Source organism: Gavia stellata, chromosome 6 (genome assembly GCF_030936135.1).
Source record: "Gavia stellata isolate bGavSte3 chromosome 6, bGavSte3.hap2, whole genome shotgun sequence".
Classification (NCBI taxonomy): Eukaryota; Metazoa; Chordata; class Aves; order Gaviiformes; family Gaviidae; genus Gavia; species Gavia stellata.
In genome coordinates this window covers 7,915,745-7,936,605 of record NC_082599.1, presented here as the reverse complement: position 1 = coordinate 7,936,605, position 20,861 = coordinate 7,915,745, and the positions used below count along the sequence as shown (strand labels likewise).

At 39.4% G+C, this 20,861-nt stretch overlaps 1 protein-coding gene across 1 annotated transcript in view; it reads left to right on the top strand.

The window, feature by feature from the left end:
* The window catches only part of KMT2C (lysine methyltransferase 2C), a 205,568-nt gene that overhangs the window by 176,754 nt on the left and 7,953 nt on the right, over positions 1-20,861 (top strand). The window contains exons 39-52 of the mRNA XM_059818961.1: positions 846-957; positions 1,967-2,045; positions 2,164-2,227; positions 4,317-4,549; positions 7,586-9,286; positions 10,892-11,104; positions 11,554-11,718; positions 13,609-13,750; positions 14,526-14,673; positions 15,531-15,709; positions 15,806-15,960; positions 16,152-16,404; positions 16,999-17,138; positions 18,090-18,194. Of these exons, the coding sequence (XP_059674944.1) occupies positions 846-957; positions 1,967-2,045; positions 2,164-2,227; positions 4,317-4,549; positions 7,586-9,286; positions 10,892-11,104; positions 11,554-11,718; positions 13,609-13,750; positions 14,526-14,673; positions 15,531-15,709; positions 15,806-15,960; positions 16,152-16,404; positions 16,999-17,138; positions 18,090-18,194 (3,689 nt within the window). The remainder of the gene's footprint in view (positions 1-845; positions 958-1,966; positions 2,046-2,163; positions 2,228-4,316; positions 4,550-7,585; positions 9,287-10,891; positions 11,105-11,553; positions 11,719-13,608; positions 13,751-14,525; positions 14,674-15,530; positions 15,710-15,805; positions 15,961-16,151; positions 16,405-16,998; positions 17,139-18,089; positions 18,195-20,861) is intronic.

The following is a 20,861-nucleotide window of genomic DNA, read 5'->3' as shown; positions in this document are numbered from 1 at the left end:
TGCACATACTAAAAGTGTTTAAGATAAACTGTGATTTCCTGTTTAATATAACATAGCAGTTTGAGCATTCAGATCAAGACCATCACTATCATTTAATTGTTATTAATGAAATACGAAATTTTGAGGAATGTGTTATTATTAACTACACTGGTCACCAAGGCTGTTTATTCAAAAGACCAATTTAACCTATCCCCTAAGGCACAGTTCCGTATTTGTAGTGTGGCTAGAACTTGCTGTAGCCACCCCAGGTGGCTAAAATGACTTCCAGAGGTCACTTCCAACCTCAGCTGTTCAGTACTCCCGTTTATACTGCTCTGTGTGAGGCACCTAACGGGAGAGACAGCAAAAAGGCGGAGTTCATCATGCTTATGGTCTTTTCAGATGCTGTATTGGGCGTATGCCTTTCTGCCTGTAGTGCTACTGGTGATTACAGAGCGGCTAAACTGTTTTCTTAGTATGTTAGTGGTGGTGTGTTAGTCTTGCCAACTGAACTCACAGAAACAACTCTTCTTCCTGATTCTTAAACCTATACATAGAATTTATTAATCTGTTGGGTCATAGACCAAATTTGGTCTAGAGCCCTTCTCAGACTGACCTGCTTTTCTTTGCATGTTGTGGCTGAAAACAAGGACAGTTACTGCTGGAGTAACTTTCCATAGACGATACATGAAACTACATATTAATGATGAATTTCAAAGTGGAGAGGACAAGTAATGTGAAATAGTAATGCAATTATGTTGTTTTACTGATGATTTATGCATGAACTAGGTCTAAACAAGTCAGTTCCAGTTAATAACATGTAATGTTCAGCTATGTAATTCATTTTTACTGTTTTTCTTTTATAGACTTTGATGCAATTACTGATCCTATAATGAAAGCAAAAATGGTAGCTCTTAAGGGGATCAATAAAGTCATGGCGCAGAGTAACATGGGGATGCCACCAATGGTGATGAACAGGTAGGCAGCGCTTGATAGCATTCTTTAGGGCTACAAAATGGAAAAGGAAATGATAGAGCTAGGGGAGGCTGTGCACAGGAAAAGAAAAAAATTAAAAGTGGAAAAAGATCTTTTTGTCATGTAGTTCATAGTCCATGCTAATACAAGATTATCTCCGAAGAATAAAACCAGTGTGGCAGTAGAAACTATAAAAAGTACTAAAATGCATCAGACTTGTGTTCCAGTTATAATGTCATTGGTCAACATGGTCAACATGGCTTCACTGTTGATACTTTTCTTGTTTTCCCACTTACTAATTATGTAATGACACATCTCCCACGCGTTGCGTTTGAAAACTTGATGGCTGTGTAACGATTAAACTTCATGTTGCAGCATATCATTTAATGCTAAGTATAATTAAGATTTAACCTAAGTAATGGAAATTTCATCCTCTCTATAAATCCATTCTGAAGACAAAAGGAGCTATGAACTGTTTAGATTTCACCATGACTGCCTTTACCATAGGTAAGGAGTCTATGGGCCAGAAAGGATCTGCATCTTTTCTTTTTGTGTGGCCCTTGTCTCCTTCCTAACACATACTTCAGTGTTACATGATAATACGTAGCTTATCAGAGGTGTACATTTACCCAACTCTTGTTGACTGTGCTGGTGACCATGATACCTAAATCCATTAGATCTTTTTTCTTTTAATCTTAATATATTAAAACACAAATACAGTTTTATTTTTTTTGTGCGTCTTCACTGTTTGAGCACAGTACATCACATTTACTTCATCTCTCTGAAAAGTGTAAAATGCAGTGGTTTCAACCAAGGGCAAAGTGTTGTAGCATCAAATGAGAATTAATATTCTCCAGACATTGAAATGGTTTGGTACAGAAGTTCAAGCAAATGTCTATAAAACATTTGGATGCTTTGTGTAAGTTTGGTGTAATACAAAAGGTTGTCTCTCTCCTAAAATACCCACCAGTTTTAAAAGTTATAATTCCACTTTCTGTTTATATATCAATAGGTTTCCCTTTATGGGTCAGCCAGTGCCAGGGGCTCAGACCAGTGAAGGTCAAAATCATATGCAGCAGGCAATTACACAGGTAATACAACTTGATATGGGATTTAAACAAAAGTCTTTAATAATAATAACTAGGTTTTGGGGGTTTAATTGAATAATGATTTAATATCCTTGTCTGTATGTTTTACTGAAATTTCTAGGATGGAAGTTTGACACCTCAGATTTCTAGACCTAATCCTCCCAATTTTGGTCCTGGTTTTGTCAGTAAGTACAGATTTAATAATTTATTGTATGTTGATGTTTCATTCTGCAGTTCTGTTTTCTTTAAAATAAAATACCCATAAATGTACCTGTCTCTCAAAAATTCATCCTTTTAAAATTCAGTCATTTCATCATTACGGTACCAACTAATAAAGGGTTGCATAGTAAATGCTATTAACATTTTTTCTAGAAGCTGTCCTCAAAGAAACACCACAAGGAAAGAGGGAAACAGAATAAACAGAAAATTAGCATTCTTTGGATTTGTATGAGAACAGTAATCTATTAACTGATAGACTGCTGTGTAAAAAACCTGGTCTTTGGTTGTGTTGCAATATTCTGAGCTCAGTGAGAACAGTCTATATTGATGGGGGTTTTTTTAATTTCAGAAGCAAAAAGTTTTGTGCAGCATCATTGTCATTTTAACAAATACAAATAAAAGCTTTCCAGGCATTAGTTAAGTGAGACTGGCTGGGAACCACAGTTGTTGAAAGCAGAAATATATAGCACCAGTATTTTGTGTTCCTTGTTTCTGGTTGCCCTAGATCTATTGTAAATCCTAGTCTCTTATGATGGAGAACGATCTATTAGCAGAAATTAAAACTGAGCATATGTTGGGAGAGGAAGACCACATGTAAAAAAGTATTTCTATCACTGCAAAAACTTTGCTTGATATTTATGAATAAGAAACAGAAGTAAACACCTTCACTTTTTCCAGAAACTGGAATAGCACTGAGTATGCAATAAGGAGCTTTTGCAATATAATCTGTGTTAATTTCTGGTGAGATTTGACATGGTACTCAGCAGTGGCCTTGCTCTGGTTGGGTGGTGGTGGTTCTGAGCACTTGAGAAAATCTGTTTCTCATTTCAGTAGTTGTTATTCTTACCTGGAACTTGTTAATATTTCAGTACTTTCATTTGCACTTTCGTGCTGCTCCCATCTGCAGTTAGCCTCCATTGTTTCCACTCAATTGTCCCCTCAGGTTATGTGATTAGTTTCGCAGAATTTATCGTTGAAAGAGTGCGCGCCCCTCGAGACTGTAGCTAGCTCTGTGAATTGATTTAGTTGAGCCGTTAATCGATGGCTGTCGCTGCCGCAGTGACTGTTAAAGTGGAAGGTGGTAGGGACTGGAGCACAAGGAGGACATGATTATATTGAAATCATACTGTTGTGTAGGTATCTTTATTGAACAAACTTTCTTTACAAGGAAGATCCATGCCGTATTCCTGGTTACCCAGCTCATTGCCACAATGCTATCAGGAGACAAATGATAACCATCACCAAACCTTCTCTTTTGCCTTCTGGGCTTAGTGCAGATCAACTGTTATTGGACATGATTGTTTTGCCTTGAGAAAAACATCTGAGAGCAATGGACTGCTCATAGCAGATGAGCACTTCTCATTTATAAAAAGAACCATGTCTCAGTTACAGTCTAAATGAGAGTGCATTTGTTTGTGGGGAGGAAAAGGCGCTGGTGCTGAAGGCCCTGTGCAGAGGACTGACAGAAAGTTATTTCTTCAAAGAAAATATCTTTCTTCCATTTCATGAATATTTGATGGATGTTTATAATTTTAATTTTTTTTTCTTAGAAGTAGTAATAAAAATATATTTTGAATGTACAAGACTCTTCTGCAAACACCAGAATTAATGAGGCCGTGTTTCCTGTGAATTTGTGTCCTTACTCCCTAATCTCTTTCCCTCTATCTGAGTACTTCCAGAGGTCTTCCATGTCCCCTCTTCTGTGGCAGAGCAGGGTACCACCAGGTTCTGTAGCTACTTTCAAAGCTACATTTGCTCACTGGCTAGCAAGTGCACATTTACTGGCAAGACAGCGGGCTGGTGTATCTTGAAATTAAGGGACTATGTTAAAACTGCATTCTCTCAACAAATGTGGTAATTTGGATCTCTGTCTCTTTTACTCAAATCACTCCAAGAGCTCAGGATCTCTTGAGATACCAAATCCACTGTCAAATTTGGCTGAACTTGGCCAATGGTTTCTTAAAATAAGGGGGGAACCTGATTGTGAACTTCATCTCTAAAGAGAGCTCACCCCCAGGATGAGATCATATCATACTTAATTTCCCTTCTCTCTAGATGACTCACAAAGAAAGCAATATGAGGAATGGCTGCAAGAAACACAACAACTTCTTCAAATGCAACAGAAGTACCTTGAGGAGCAAATTGGAGCACACAGAAAATCGAAAAAGGCACTCTCAGCAAAACAGCGTACAGCCAAGAAAGCTGGCCGTGAGTTCCCAGAAGAAGATGCAGAACAGCTTAAACATGTTACTGAGCAGCAAAGTATGGTCCAAAAACAGCTAGAACAGGTAATCATCTGGAATGCAAACTGATCACCTTAATACTAAACTGTCATACTGGTACGACTCTTTCCTTTAAATCTTCTAAAAGGTGAGTTGAAATGCTTAAATACAGTGGAGCTTATTTAAAGCGAGCCACTCCCCATCACATTTTGTGTGTGTAACAGCATTACTCTGGATTACCGGTGACACCGGAGTTGTAGGAGATTATGCTGTGGCAAATATTACGACAAACAGCTGGTTTAGTACTTTGGGAAGAGGGGAAATTGCTTGGCAAAATGACTTGCAACAGAGTTCCTGGCACCATGAAAAGCATAAATGAAAGATTCAGAGGAAAGTCTTAGCGTGCAGAGCTTTGTTTCAGGCTTGAATGAACCTCATAACTCAGTCTTTTTAGGTGTCCTTACGTAATCAGAACCTCTTGGTTATATGTCCGTTAAATGTTACTGTTTGAAAATCTCTTTTCATTGTATCTTTAGCATTAGTCTAGTTTTATGATTTGTCTAGTTCCTAGACGCTGATCATCAGTGTGTGTTATCTGTTACTGTATCATGGAATAATAGAGGTCAAAGGGATATCTGGAGATCATCTAGTCTACTGATCAAAGCAGAACTAGCTTCACAGTTAAATCAGGTTGCTCAGCACCTTGTCAGTCAAGTTTTGTAAGTCTCCAAAGGCAGAGATTTCCCATCCTCTCTGGGACCCTGTTCCAATGTGTAACCACTTTCACTGGGTTTTGTTTTTCTTTCTTTATATTCAGTTGGAATTTTGCTTGCTACATCTTGTAACTCTGATTACAGTAAGTGAGATTAAAGTTAAACCTGTGATAGCTTTGATAAATCTATGTTTTGGCCAACAGTATTGAATGCTGTGTTCCTCCAGACGTTGTTTATAAATTATCTGGCATGATTGTCAGGATCAGCTAGACCTGCTGAACAGGAAAATGCTTCAGAATTATCCTTTATTAATATGGGGGAGAAAATTGGCAGCGGGCTGCTTGGAATGAAGTCCTAAGTGATATCTGACCCTCGAGTTCTTGCTCCTGTGTTGCTTCAACACAAAGTATGGGTGGAATATTAGTTGGCTCGTCTTTTCACTGTGTGGAAGAGAGATGGAGCAGATAAATTATGTCTACATCATTTCTTCCTTTTTCTTTTTTTCCCTTCCACAATGAGTCACAAGTAGAATAAATGCAAAAAAAAACCACTTTAACCAATCTTTATCATACATACGTCAGTCTAGTCTTACGGTAGAGTTATGTTGCAGTAACAGCTGCTAATCATGACATTGCTGTCAGATTCCTTTAGTGCACTGTAATTAAGGTTCTTTTATTTTTCATTTTTAAACTTAAGTTTCATATACTACTGGTAAATGCCCTCCACTCCCCTTCAACTACTGATTTAGACCAGTCGTCCACATCCTAGACGGCACTTTGTTACATACCTAGTAAGAGCTTAAATAAGGTTTTATTAAAGTATATTTTTAAGGACCTTCTATTTGAAGCAATTCACCACTCTTTCAAATCAGATCAAGTAATATTTCTGTAATCAAACCTCTGTTAGTTTTTGAAAAGGGCAAAGTCTATATATGTATATATAGAGAAAATGGCTCTCAAATCCCTGTGAATTGCTGGTCCTGGACACAGGCACAGAGAAACCAGAGCTGACTTAGTGCAACACCAGCTTATGTCTGACAGGGTTATTGGCTTAGGCACAGAGCCATGCAGACACTACCATATTGTCTCTGCGGCCAGGGCAGTTTAACTGCTTTGGTGTGGCACAGTGCCTGTGCTAATAAGCTCTGCCTTGTTCTCCCCTACACTGTTAAAATCACCAGGTCGATCTGCGCAGGTCTGCTCAGGTCCAGCTGGGTGTAGTCAGTGCTGGTCCTTTGAGATCTCAGCTAATTCCAAGTACAGTCATGTGGCTGATCCGCCACTGCAGATCCTGGGAGGGCATAGTGCTTTGGATGCCTCATTGTGTAGGCATACAGAGCCAACACAGGTTTAGTGCTGTATACCCCCCTGGAGCACTGCACTGTGCAATGCAGATCAATCCGGTTGGTGGCTTTATGCAGCGGCACTGTTTATCTGGTGGTGTCAACGCCCAGCCAGAGCTTGTAAATCACCTTGGACCTGAGATTCCCGTGTAAATAGCCTTTTGGGTGCATCTGTCCTGCATTCTGGAGTGTCACCTGTAATATCTCTGGTATCCTGAACTTTCTGGTTTGTCTCTTGCCCCAGATAAAGGAGAGTGCTATCAAACATTTTTAATTACGTTACGGACTTTTTCTGTCAGTATAAACAGCAAATGGAAGTTGTAGAAGTCATAATCTAACGAATAATGTATGTATTATTAACCAGTGGATTACAAGTTGTTTTATTTTTTTTAGAGAGCAGTGTAATTGGGTATCTGTGTCTGGCTGACACTGTCATATCCTTCCACTGGCTTCTCCTGCTTGCCTTAAGAATAAACTACTAGGCTTAACTTTCAGTGTCCAAGTCAAGTTTATTTTCATCCCAAAATTTAAAATTTTCAAGCAGTGGTTGCCATTTTCATCTGCAGTGTGATGTTTGAGGATCTGCCTGTGCATAAATGGGAGTCTACCTCACTGTTTTCCTGCAAACTTTGCCTTTTCGATTACATCTTCTAAAAATTTTTCCTGATGTGTGAAGATCATCCATCTCACTGTTTCCTTTTTCCTCTCTGTTCTCAACTATTGTTATCCTGTGCATGGATGATAAGATCTGTAGGACAGGGATCACTTTTGGTTTAGGTTTGTATATTCTCTGGCACAGTGCCGTCTTGGTATGTAATTAGAACTTCAAGACACTGTTACTTTTTCTAAAATTTTGGGATGGGTAGTTTTTCTGATGAAATTATGGCTATTTAGGCTTTAAAAGGGAGAGAAAAGAAGACTGTGCAGAAATGCTGTTTTTGCCTGAGGTTCATTTTCTACTAAAATTATAATGGTGAGTAACATGTTTTATGGTACTTACATAGTCAGTACATGTCAGAGATGAATAATGACTTTTTCAATTTTTAGATTCGAAAGCAGCAGAAAGAGCATGCAGAACTAATTGAGGAATATCGAATCAAGCAGCAGCAGCAGCAGCAGCAGTGTGGAATGGCACCCCATGCTATAATGCCAGGCGTCCAGGCTCAACCACCAATGGTTCCAGGAGGAACATCACCAGCAATGAATCAGCAAAACTTCCCCATGGTGGCACAACAGCTCCAGCATCAGCAGCATACAGTGGTAATCCCTGGGCAATCCAACCCAACCAGAATGCCAAATTTATCTGGATGGCAATCTGCAAATGCCCCTGCAAGTCATATTTCCATGAATCCAGCAAGGATGCAGCCTCCAATGACACTGTTGCCAATTGCTCCTGGTACACCAGCTCCTGTGCCTGGTCCAAATGCAACTGCACAGTCAGGGCCACCACCAAGGGTGGAGTTTGAGGACAATAACCCTTTTAGTGAAAGTTTTCAAGAGCGGGAAAGAAAGGAGCGTTTACGAGAGCAACAGGAACGGCAGCGCATTCAGCTTATGCAGGAGGTAGATCGACAGAGGGCTTTACAGCAGAGAATGGAACTAGAACAGCACAGTATGATAGGGTCTGAATTAAATAACAAAACATCCTTATCTCAGATACCTTTCTTTAATTCTGATCTACCTTGTGATTTCATACAAACTCCGCGACCTCTTCAGCAGTCTCCACAGCATCAACAGCAGCAACAAATGGGGCAAATTCTGCAACAAGGTCCTGTGACCTCGCCTCCTGCCACAAATTTTATGCAAAGCAGTGAGCGAAGGTCAGTGGGACCTACAACTTTTGGACCTGATGCATCTGCTGTTCCAGGTGGAGCCCCTAATTTCCATAATGTAAAACAAACTCATGGGAATCTTCCTGGGGCCACCTTTACACAGAACCAAGTCAGGCCTCCATTTGCTTCTGCTGTACCTTCATCTACAGTACTCAGTAGTGGTGCCCCATGTGGTTCAGACACTAGTGTGCCCCAGGCAGCGAACTTCCCTGGATCAAGCCAGTCTCTTATACAGCTATATTCTGACATAATCCCAGAAGAGAAAGGAAAAAAGAAGAGGACACGAAAAAAGAAAAAGGATGATGATGCCGAGTCAATAAAAGCCCCGTCAACTCCACATTCAGATATAACTGCACCATCAACTCCAACCATTTCTGATTCTACCTCCACCCCCACAGTTAACACCCCCAATGAACTTTCACGTCATCAAGATGAACAAGAGTCAGTGGAGTTAACGGGCCCATCAGCATCGAACACAGGAGAGAGCCAGACCTCTCCAGAGCTGGAATGTAAGCTCCCCAACAGCAGTCTGCCACAGAAACAGCCAAGTGTAAATACAGAGACTGAAAAGGCTAAAACAGATACACCTACCAGCATTCAAGAAGTTAAACTAGAGAAGGCAGAAACTGATCAGTGCTCAGGTCAAGGTGAGCCTAAACCAGAAAATCCAAGCAGTATTAAGGTGGAAGAAGATAAGGTCACATCACAACCTGCCTCTTCAGCTCAGAGTCCAGCACAACCAGCTAGCGTTCCAGCAGCGAAAGGGGAGTCAGGGAACGAATTGCTGAAACATCTGCTTAAAAATAAGAAGTCCTCATCTCTTCTAAGTCAGAAATCAGAGAACAGCGGCCGAACAGAAGAGGAGGCTTCTGGGGATAAGAGGTTAACAGAAAAGCAGAATCCAGCTGAAGGAATGGTGAGCCTGTTAGTGGTTTTGTTATACAGTGGTCATCAACAATCAAAGGCTAGCTTGTGCCTTAACCGTGGGCATTTGTGAAAAGGTGGGGGGATAACCTACCTGCACAAGGGTGGAATAAAAAGCTTTAAGGAGTTTTTACCCCCCTTTCTGCCTTTTCTCCATGAGTAAATCATCTGTGTTACAAAAAGAACAAGTTTTAGTATGAATTCATAGATCAGGGTATTCAGAAATTATTAAAATGCAAAAAAATTATTTTTCTATAGATAATCATCTTAAAAAAATTCCACTTCCTAATATTTACCAAGATTAAGGCAAGATTTTACAGTACGACTCTTAATTACCTACTGCTGTGTTTCTGCACAGTGTACGGTATGTCTGTATGCTGCTTTCTTCTGTGTCTCCACCTTAGTCATGTATAGGATGACCTGTGTGCCTTTGCAGAGGTATAGGGCTGGGCTTCACACCCTTTCAGCTGCACCATTTGGAGTGTTCTGTGAAGGAACCAAGTCCATGCTCGTTTTTTGCCTGTGGAAATCATATATTGTCTCTAATTTTGGTAGAGACTATGCTCTAGGATTTTTGGCAGAAGTGTGAAACTGTTAAATCTACAGTTGCTGGATTTCTGTGTTATAGAATATTTCTCTAATGAATTTTATTTTAATGGAAGGGAACATTAATTCTTTATATTAATGGCATTATATGATTTAATAATTTATAAGATTCTTAAAAACAGACCTAAAGAAAATTGCTTTCTGTGGAGGTAGGATACACTTTACACTTAGATTTGTTGGTCGTTTTATTGTAGACTTTAGTCTCAGTTTTGTTCTCTGACTGCCTAAACTCTAAATACATCCTTGAGGCAAAATGTAAACGCATTCAAAATGAATACTGATAAAAATAAAGGTAATTGTGAGCAGCAGGTAACTTAGGTAAGTGTTAAAGATCCACGGTTAAAACACGTATGACAGGAATAGTGGTGAGAGTACTCGTGGTAGGGGTCATGTAGAGCTGTTTAAAATAATAATTGATAAAAAGAAATTGGACTTTCTTTCGGCTTGCCACTATCTGTGGCGTTACCAAATCCCATTCTGATTACTTTTACACAACTATCCTTTTATGTGAAGAATGGCTTTGCAAATTCGTACTGAAAGTATTTAAGCAAATGGTACAACCCAGAAGTGTTTCACAACACTGTTTTTGTTTCTAACCTCAAAATACATTTGTATTTTATTAACTTACACGCCTTTTTTCTGTAACCAGATCTGCCTTTCATTAGGCCCTCGTGAAAATCTCTTAAGGTTGCATGCACATGTAACTTTATTTTAGGGGGTATTCAAAAGAAAATGTTTCTGGTCTGTGAGTTTTTAATGATGTTTTCAGATGTCAGTGGTGTTAAAGATAAGTCATAATTCTGTGTGTAGGGACAGTACAGGAGTTACAGTTGCCAGTGAGGCAGCAAAGTAAACAAACCGTAAAATACAGTTTGTTATCAATGAGATTTATTATACTGTGTGTGTTCTTTTAGACTATTGTGCAGTAAATTGGAATGAACTGTATATTAAAATGTCAAAATTTCTCCTTCACTTTCTTTTTTTATACCAGCAAACTGCAGGAAACCAGGTGCAAGGTACATTTGGGTGTAGTAACAGCCAGCTTCAGAGAACAGATGTAGTACCTGAAACCAAGAAACAGAGAAATAAGCGAACTCAGCGGACAGGAGAGAAGGCAGCTCCTCGGTCCAAGAAAAGAAAAAAAGAGGAAGAAGAAAAGCAAACTATTTACCCTAACGCTGATACATTCATCCAGTTAAAACAGGTAGGTATTCAGATGCTGGGTAATGCATCAAGAGGACACTTGAAAGAGTGGGCTTCTCATGATGGAAATGAAGTTGATCATTAAGTTGAACTTTGAGTACAGGGTGGAGAAAATGAAAACTTCCACAAAACTAGGAAATTTTAAGTTTTGGCTTTATTTCCATTTGGAAGATCTACTGACATGGCAGGCATTTGGCAGTCTCAAAGTCATGGAGTTCTTGTCAGCCCTGGCAACCTCTGTTACTGAACTAGCAGGGAGCCAGGGATGCGGCTCCGATGGGCAGGGGACCACCTTCCTTAACAACCAGAGAGCCCTCTGTTTGACACAGTTTTCTGATAGTGGGTAAACTCCAATTATTTTTTTAAATTAGAAACCACTCTACTGATGTTTGGAGATTTGTGATGCTTGATGTTAAAGTAATTTCTAACTTTCTTTTTCTTTTAATATAGCAGCTTTCTCTTCTGCCTTTGATGGAACCAATAATTGGAGTGAGCTTTGCACACTTTCTTCCCTACGGCAGTGGCCAGCTAAATGGTGGAAATCGACTTGTAGGAAGTTTTGGTAGTGCTACTCTTGATGGGGCTTCAGATTACTACTCCCAGCTCATTTACAAGGTACTGTTTTAATCTGGATTTCCATCGTGTTTTCATCTGGATTTCTATTGTGTGCTCTCTGCGGGAAAAGAAATTTATGACATTATTACTACTAGTTGGTTAGAGTTCCTGCCTTTTATGCAACCAGAAGAAAATAATTTTCTGTTGCTAGACTAGATAGACAGTGCAGTGGTGAAACAGTCACCATTGTTTTACTCTCTGAAAGCGGAGATCAGTTCTGGAAACTGTGTTGTAAACTAATTAAAAACTACAAGTATTCCTTTTACAAGTGGACGCTAAACAGTGAAAATTGTAATTACAGTTTCATGGAGCAGAAAAGGCTGAATTCTCAGTACTTTGCAAAGTATTTGAAAGCATTAAAGTATTTCTTAATGTGAATTAAATGGGAAATAGACTTTCCTCATTTGTCCACTAAGCCCTAACTAAGAACCTGACAACTCTGAACAAAATAAGACTGATTGTTGATGAGCTAATAACCCCCAGAATTTAAAACTCGGTCTCAGAGATCAGAGTGGCAATATTGGGAGAGCAGCAAGATAGCGAACAGACAGAATCAAATCTGCTGCTTGGCTACCCTAATATAAAAAAACTTCAGTAACTTACTAAAAAACAGTGGTGTTTACTCCAGCCTCACATGGCATGTAAGCTGAGAATGGGACCTAGCAGAAATAGTTGCTGTGGTCAAAACTGAATAATAAGTATTAGCTTTGTGGGCATGACTGCAACAAGAGCAGATACTGAAGTTCTCGTTTAATTTTCGTTTAAAATACGGGCAGTTCAGTAAGCTAGCGAGAAGTAGCCTGGAGTGTGAACTTGCAGAGTATCTGCTTTTCCATGGTAACTGCTTCCATGAAAGCTCATCCTGTGCTAAATGTGAGGTAGCGTCCCTTTTAGTGAAAATCGGGTAAGCTGACTTGTTGTTGTGATTTAACCCCAGACAGCAATTAAGCACCACACAGCCGCCCGCTCACTCCCCTCCTGCCCCAGCAGGATAGGGGAGAGAATCGGAAAAGCAAAAGTGAGAAAGCTCGTGGGCTGAGATAAGAACAGTTTAAAAAATGAAATAAAATAATAATAGTAGTAATAATAGGAATGAAAAGCAAAATAACAAAAAAAAGAGAAATAAAACCCAAGAAAGACAAGTGATGCAAATGAAAACAATTGCTCACCACCCTCTGACCAATGCCCAGCCTGTCCCCAAGCAGCGGTCCCCCGGCCAGCTTTCCCCCTAGTTTATGTACTGAGCATGACATCATATGGTATGGAATATCCCTTTGGTCAGTTGGGGTCAGCTGTCCCGGCTGTGTCCTCTCCCAACTTCTTGTGTACCTCCAGCCTATTCGCTGGTGGGGTGGTGTGAGAAGCAGAAAAGGCCTTGACTCTGTGCAAACACTGCTCAGCAGTAACTAAAACACCCCTGTATTAGCAACACTGTTTTCATCTCAGATCCAAAACACAGCCCCATACTAACTGCTATGAAGAAAATTAACTCTTATCCCAGCCAAAACCAGCACACTTGTTTATGGTGATGGAGAGTTACTGCGGAACAGCTTTCTCAATCTTAAGTTCAGACCTTTGCTTTAGGAACTTGCTGGGGCTCCCAGACTGTTTCTAAAAATGTTCTTTGTGCTTTTCTGTAAATAATTTAGCTATATCTTCTTTCAGTAATGTATACTCCTCATGTAAACTATTTGTCTGATAATATCATTGATACAAGAAAAGCAAAGCATTGTGTCTTTTATAGTAGATACTTTTATGTGTTTGGTCACATACTTAAGAATTAACTATCACTGCTTATCAGTGCTACCTCTAGGTGTAAAAATATGTGAGTGGGTTACATTATCTAGTATGTGTTCCATGACTGATTTACGGTTCTTTAATCTCATGCAGCAGAACAATCTGAGCAATCCTCCAACACCTCCAGCCTCTCTTCCTCCCACACCACCTCCGGTGGCGTGCCAGAAGTTGGTAAATGGCTTTGCAACCACTGAGGAACTTGCTGGCAAGGCTGGTATGTTAGGAGGTCATGATGGTAAGACTAATACGTATTGTTTCTGTAAGAAGTGAATCAAGTTTGTAGCAAATTACAGAATAGATAACTGGGATGCTTTTCAGTTGCTATAGTCTTCTTTTATAAAAACAGTATGCCTAGACCCTTTAAGGTTGTAATCATTATGATCCAGCTTTATTTTACACCACTATAATGTCAAATGATTTTCCCTATTCCCTTCTGAAAACATGTTGAGAGCTAGAAGCACTCTTAAGAAATGAAAACCTTAAAATCCATTTTTTATGTCCAGTACAAATGACTAACCAGTTAGTTGAGTGAGCTCAAAAGCAGCCTACCCAAAATGTATCCTCAGCAGGCTTTGTATGTAGTCAGTATATATTTTCTGATGCTTGTAATTTGCTCAATTAGAATTGCTTTCTATTACATAAAACTTTATACGGCCTCTTCGTAAGGACTGTTCAGTGGTTAAAATCCTTTTTCCCACCCCTTTTCCTTTGTTGTTACAAAGTTGTTGATTTTTATTTTTTTTTTAAGTAAAAACAAAATCCTCATACTGGCAGAAGGCACACTCAAAAGCCTTTCAAGCCCTTTTTGCTGAATATTTGCAGGTTTTTGTAAATATGGAGATTAATCATGAACGGTCACAAATTTTTAAACTACAAGTTGGATGGAAGTGTCACCATCTGCTGTTATGCCTTGGTTGTATCAGGGAGCCACCAATACCCCGATACACAGAATATATATCAATGGAAGAGCTGTACAGATGTCTCATTGTGCTGTGCGTTTCTGGTTTTAGTTACCAAAGCTCTGGGACCAAAGCAGTTCCAGTTGCCTTTCAGACCACAAGATGATTTATTAGCAAGAGCAATGGCTCAGGGCCCTAAAACTGTGGATGTGCCTGCTTCACTTCCAACACCACCTCACAACAATCAGGAGGAGTTAAGGTAGGTTTTCCTTGACATCTTCAAAAACTTATTTGGAGCAGATTCTGTGATTTTTTTAGTAGGACATGAGACTCTGAAGGTGTGAAGAAATGAAATCCATTGTGCACAGCCCCACAGTGCAGAGAACTGGGATAATTTGTCCTGGTTAACTCTTAGCATTCCACGTGTAGAGAGCAGCATAGTGAAATAGGTGACTTCTGCCATTGCTAGACTCTAGATTCTGTTAAATTGTTAAGAATTCATTACCTTGCTCTCTTAAAAGTGGACGAAAACTATACAAATTGGTATTTTTCCTGGAGCGGCATGGTGCTGTTGCACCATGACAGTCCATGACTGTTGTACCAGACAGCAGTACTGTGCAAGAGTCAGCCTGAAAACTCTCCAGCTCTACTCAGTTTCTGTTACCGTGTGAGAAATGTTTGCTAGAACATGAGTCTCCTTACAAAGAACTTCCCTTTTGCCACCATTTACCTTGCCTAAACAAAAGTTGGGTGGCTTTGAAGCACTGAAGCCTGTGTGTGGATGAGGGGGGATGGACTGATGAATACACTTAAGCCAGAAAGTTTAAATATTAAATAGTAATTTTTTACACAGGTAGGTAGACCTGTGGGGAGCAGACAGTTCTATGATGGAGCCTGGGCTTTGTTAGTGCCTCTGTTTTTATTTATGTATCTTTCCCAAGTAACTACCATGTGCAGTGGAGTATGAGATACCCAGGAGTGGCCTACCACCTAATTGCTTTCCATGACTAGTAGCAAGAAGCAAGCTCATTATAGCTCCCTGTCATGATTTATAACTTTGGCTTACCAAAGGTTTTTAGGCCGTTTCCAAAACAGCTTTTTTGGGTTTTGTTCCAGGGTTCAAGATCACTGTGAGGACAGGGACACTCCTGACAGCTTTGTTCCTTCTTCCTCTCCTGAAAGCGTGGTGGGAATGGAAATTAGTAGGTATCCAGACTTGTCGGTTGTAAAGGAGGAGAACCCAGAACCTGTACCATCTCCCATCATTCCCATCCTACCTAGCAGTACTGGAAAAGGTGAGAGTGCAGCAGGGTGAACAGTTAGAACTAGGCTTTTTTTTTTGCATTCACATGTGTGTAGGATTAACCTGGTGTATTTCGCTTTATTTTCAGGTTCGGAAGCCAAAAGGAATTACATAAAATCAGAACCTGGTTCAGGAGCATTAGCTGGTTCTGGCTTTTTTGCCTCTCAGCTTGGACCATCCCAGAATGGTCCTAAATCTGGCCTTATATCTGTAGCAATTACTTTACATCCCACAGCTGCTGAGGTAAAAGAAATAAGCTTGTGTTACATATATAAAGTACAACAGCAGTTAATGTATTTTATGTATAGAGAATCTGAAGGGGTTATAGCATAGTACAATAAAGCAGCTGTTGCAATCTTTTAATAATTTATATTACTGCTATCTTAACTGCCTGTCTGATGAAAACAAAGGTATGTTTTTATTATTGTTTTTAGAACATTAGTAGCGTTGTAGCGGCATTCTCCAACCTGCTCCACGTCAGAATTCCCAACAGTTATGAGGTTAGTAATGCTCCAGACATCCCATCCTCCATGGCAACCGCCAACAGTCACAGAGCAAACCCATCTATGGAGTACAGGCAACACTTACTACTCCAGGGTCCTCAGGCAGGATCCATGGGACCTGCCAGGATCCTAGGCTCTTACGGACTGAAGCAACCTAATGTGCCATTTCCTGCAAACAGCAATGGTGAGTGGGCATTAATTCTTTCAAGTTTTCAGTACCAAAATTTTAACTGAGTCAGTACTAATGCATTTCAGCCTCATAAATTCATGCTCTAGAATTAAATAATTGATTCATGTTTTAAATAATACTTTTCTGTTCTTACGTGATCAGTACATGTGGACCTGCTCCTGATGTTAACCATAACTTAATAGGTCTGATTCATCTCTGTTTTCCATCATATTGTCTATGTCGCTGTCGGTGAGATATTTCTTCCGGTAGTTCCCAACATTATTAGGGGTTTTTTTGTCCAGTCTGATTTTAAATCCATCATTCAGAAAGATTGTTCCTATGCTGGAAAACTTGACACAATTGTTAAAGCATGTATTCCTGTGTTGGTTTAGTTGTTCATTTCTTATACAAGAAAGTATTTTTGCCTTTTTGTTCGCACAGTTAGTTTTGGTCTAGTTTAAACCATTTCCCCATCAGGACGTAGTTTCAAGCTGGCCTTCCATGCCCTATCCAGGAGGATGCTACTCCTTTAGACCACCGAAAAATACTGTGACTTCTCATAAGTTTTGTTTAATCAGATGCAGCTTCTAACACTTACCTATTTTCTAGGTATAGCTGGCTATAAGGATCACAGTCAGAATATTGCAGAAGGCTCAGCATTGAGACCTCGATGGTGCTCTCATTGCAAAGTTGTGGTCCTTGGTAGTGGTGTGCGGAAGTCCTTCAAAGACCTGCCTTTCCTTAAACAGGTACTGCAGTGGAAGTATAGTTTCTTGCATGCAATGGTGAATGAGCAGACAAAGGCAACAAAGACTACTGCTTGTCACGCCGACTGATACCACTTCCAGGTTTCTTTGTAGTCTCCCTTCTATGTGTGTCCTAATTCAGGATGGGACATTCAAGCACATTCATAGTACAAATAAGAAGGGTGAAAGTTGTTACTTCTGTAAAATGAATTTCAGTACGTTTCATAAAATAGGTCCCATATATGGCAGCTTCCTAAATTCTGCTACTAGTCTCCTTCCATGACCACTTCAGGGACCTTAATTCAAAACAAGCTTGTTTGTAAGGCAACACCGTATTGCCATGTCAGGAAGTATTGTAAGAGCAAGAATACTTGTACCCTTTTTGAGCAGGAATTGGATTTCAGTCTCAGTCTCTTGTATTTACATTGGGAACTGTCATTCATTCAGAAAGTACCATTGCTTTTTCAATGAGATGGAAATAATTATGCAACGAAGGTATCTAGTCAAAAGTTATATACACAAGTAATGGGTTCATGTAGTCAGAAAAGCACTGAGTTCCCAGTAATGTTTTGCAGATGGATCAGTAGATAAAACAGTAAGTTCTGTCTTTGATTAGGCTGAAATAGACATTCTTTTGCCATCTAAAGATAAAATAAAATGGGTTTTACTTTGCAAGTGGGCCTACAGAGCAGATGGGTGCATGGTATGGAATGCTTTATTTTGATTGTTAAACTTCTGTTAAAGGCAAGAAATGCTGAAGAACAAGCTTGTAGGTGGAGGTAACGTTAGATCTGTCAAATAATCTATTTATATCACAGTATCGCTCACTGTTTCACAAATGTTCTACAAATAGAGAATTTCTAGCCAGATTGGAAGACTTTGTTTCATTACACTTATTATGTGAAGAATGGTATTAAAATGCACTTCTGATAATATTCCATGTTTGATTCCCAGGATTCCCAAGAAGGCTCTGATAAAATGAAGGACATTGTATTCTGTAGCAACAACTGCTTTGTTCTTTATTCAGCAGCTGTGCAAGCAAAAAACTCAGAGAACAAAGTAAGTATCAAATGCTGGTAGACCCTAGTGAGCAGAAATTATTGCAGCTCTCTTTTGAAGAACAGAAAGGGGCCGAGGGGGAAGTTTGCACTTCATTTTAGAGGTTTATAAATGAGCTGCTCTGTATTCAGACGTTAAGATTCTGAACCAGCAGCATGAAGTAAAATTCATATTTGCAGAACTTCCTGTCTGACAGAGGTGCATGGCGGAAGAGTAGCCACCTTTTGCTGTCCTCACAGGCTTTGAAGATATAGTCTCAAAATGTAGTCATTTAAGTTCTCTGGGCATTGTACAGAACCATAGGTACATCTTTAAGGGCCATATTCCACATTTTGATTTGGCTCATACAGTAAGATTTACAACTGTGCAAATAATAACCGAACAGCAAGTTTGCAAAAAGACTTCTATTTATTCAATGTAACTGGAAAAATACAATCCTATTCCATTACTTTATTTGGGCAAAGCTGCCATTTTAAAGCATTTATTACCAAAACACTAGTAAAGAGCCTGCTAACTGACAGTTACGAGGAAAAAGAGGTTCTAATTACTGGAGAAAGACATTATAAGAAATTTGTTCAGCTGAAAGTGGAATTAGGCCAGGGATTTTTCTCAGGTGGTCCCAAATAGTAGGCTGTAGTTCTCTACCTACAGACACTGCAAGGGGTATACAACACCTTAGAGAAATTCAGCACTTCCACACAGGGCGTTATTTCTTGCTATGTCCAGGTTCATTCCATTTCAAAGGAAGATCACTTAAATTTTTCTGTTTGTTTAATGACCAGAAGTGGAATAGTCTCCATTCAAGAATAAATGATCCTGCTAAGTTTATTTTCTCGTAGATAAAATTTTTTGAGTACTTCTTTTGACTAGCTTGGTTTCTGCTTTTTCTAGTTCAAATGTACCTTTTTTTTTTCTTAAACCAGTGGACAGAACAGGCCATGTGCTTCATAGTCCTATATTTACTGCAAAAATTGCAGCCTTCCTTCAAATGTGTTCTACTTATTTTTCAGAAGAAAAAAAAACAAAAAAACAAACCTGGAGAAGATAAACATGTGTACATCCACATCCTTTTAGTATCCCATGTAACTCTATTTCACTAGTATTTAAATAGGGTAACATTTCTGCACAAATGCATCAGCACTTATATAATTAAGTTGATTACATGTCATGTTCAGCCTCTTGATCCTTCCTTTTAGTCTTTCAATATTAATCATACAAACCACATTAAGCACTTCTTAATCTAAACTTCCTTTGTTGTTCTTGTTTTTTCTCTCTTTTTTTTTTTTAATTAACAAATCTCTGCAGGTATAATTCTTGTTTACTGTGACTGAATAGTTAAGTCCTCAAGATGTATCTAATCTAGAGCCCTGCAGAAATTTCCTCCTTACTTGTTTCCAGGAAAAATATGTGGCATTAATTCCAAATCTTCTGCTTCTACCAAATAACAAGATTCTTACTCTTTAAATTAATTCTGTGACCCATATCTTAAGGTTATTTTGTGTTGTAACAAAACTTTCTAAAAATACCTAAGAACTAAATCTGTCAGTTAGCTTATGTAGGGCAATTGAGTAGTTTTTCATTCAAAACCTGGACAAAGGATTATTTGTGCTTCCTCTTCTGTATTAAAGGGCATGATGTTCTAGGTTGACTGGGAGAACTTTTGTGCTCTGTGTCCTGGTACAAGCTGTGATGACACGGGTGATGTGAATGAGTGATTTAGGCCACTTAAAGAATCACTGTCAAGGGTATTGGCAAAAGCAATTTTAATAGAAGCTTGTAAAAATGTGATTTAACAGCATTTGATGGCAAGGTCTACTCTATTACTTACTAAAACATCAAAGGAAGATTAAATTAAAACAGAAATAGAATGTTTTATACAGAGAGAGAGAGAGAGCAGAGAAACAAAAGGGGTAAAGAGTAGGGAAGACCCTCCAATTGAATCATGAGGTTCAGAATGGGCTCCCTTGCTTTCTGAACTTCTCAAAGAGGAGTTTAGGTGCAGGTGAATCCAGACTTAGTTCAGATTTAGTCAAGGGTTTATGTCTAAAGGAAAAGAGAGGCTACAAGGAACAAAGAAATCCTCCCATTGAGTCACAATGTTCGGAATAGGCCCCCTTGCTTTCTAAACTTCTCAGAGAGGAGTTTAGGTACAGATAGGTCCAGTTCTAGACTCAGACTTGGTCAACGGGCTCTATATAAAGGATTATATGTATTTAGCAGCAATTTGAGGTTCATTTACAGTTTGAGGTAAATCATAAGATTTTAGCAACAATCATGGATTAGTTTAAGATTTCCAAAGTGAGCTAATCACAATGATAACTTGATTACAGATCGATTCACACATGCACGCACACACACACACACACAAAGGTATACCTGTTAAAAATTGCCCTCGAGTTCCGTGAAAATATTCACTTCCAATGTCTCAGCATTTCTCAACAGGTCAGGGTTGAGCCTCAAGGAGGAGAGGGTTTTAGCCCAGGTCCCATCGCCAGCTTGGCGCAGTCCTCCAAAATTCACAAACTGGAGAGTTTGCGAAACTCTGAGAGGCGTCCCGCGCCAGGAGATGCTGGTCACAGCCCGCTGCGGTCCAGGGGAGCTCAAAGGGCCTTACTTGGGACCACTGTTCATAGGTTGGCGAGATGATTGGCTTTAGTCATCAGTAAA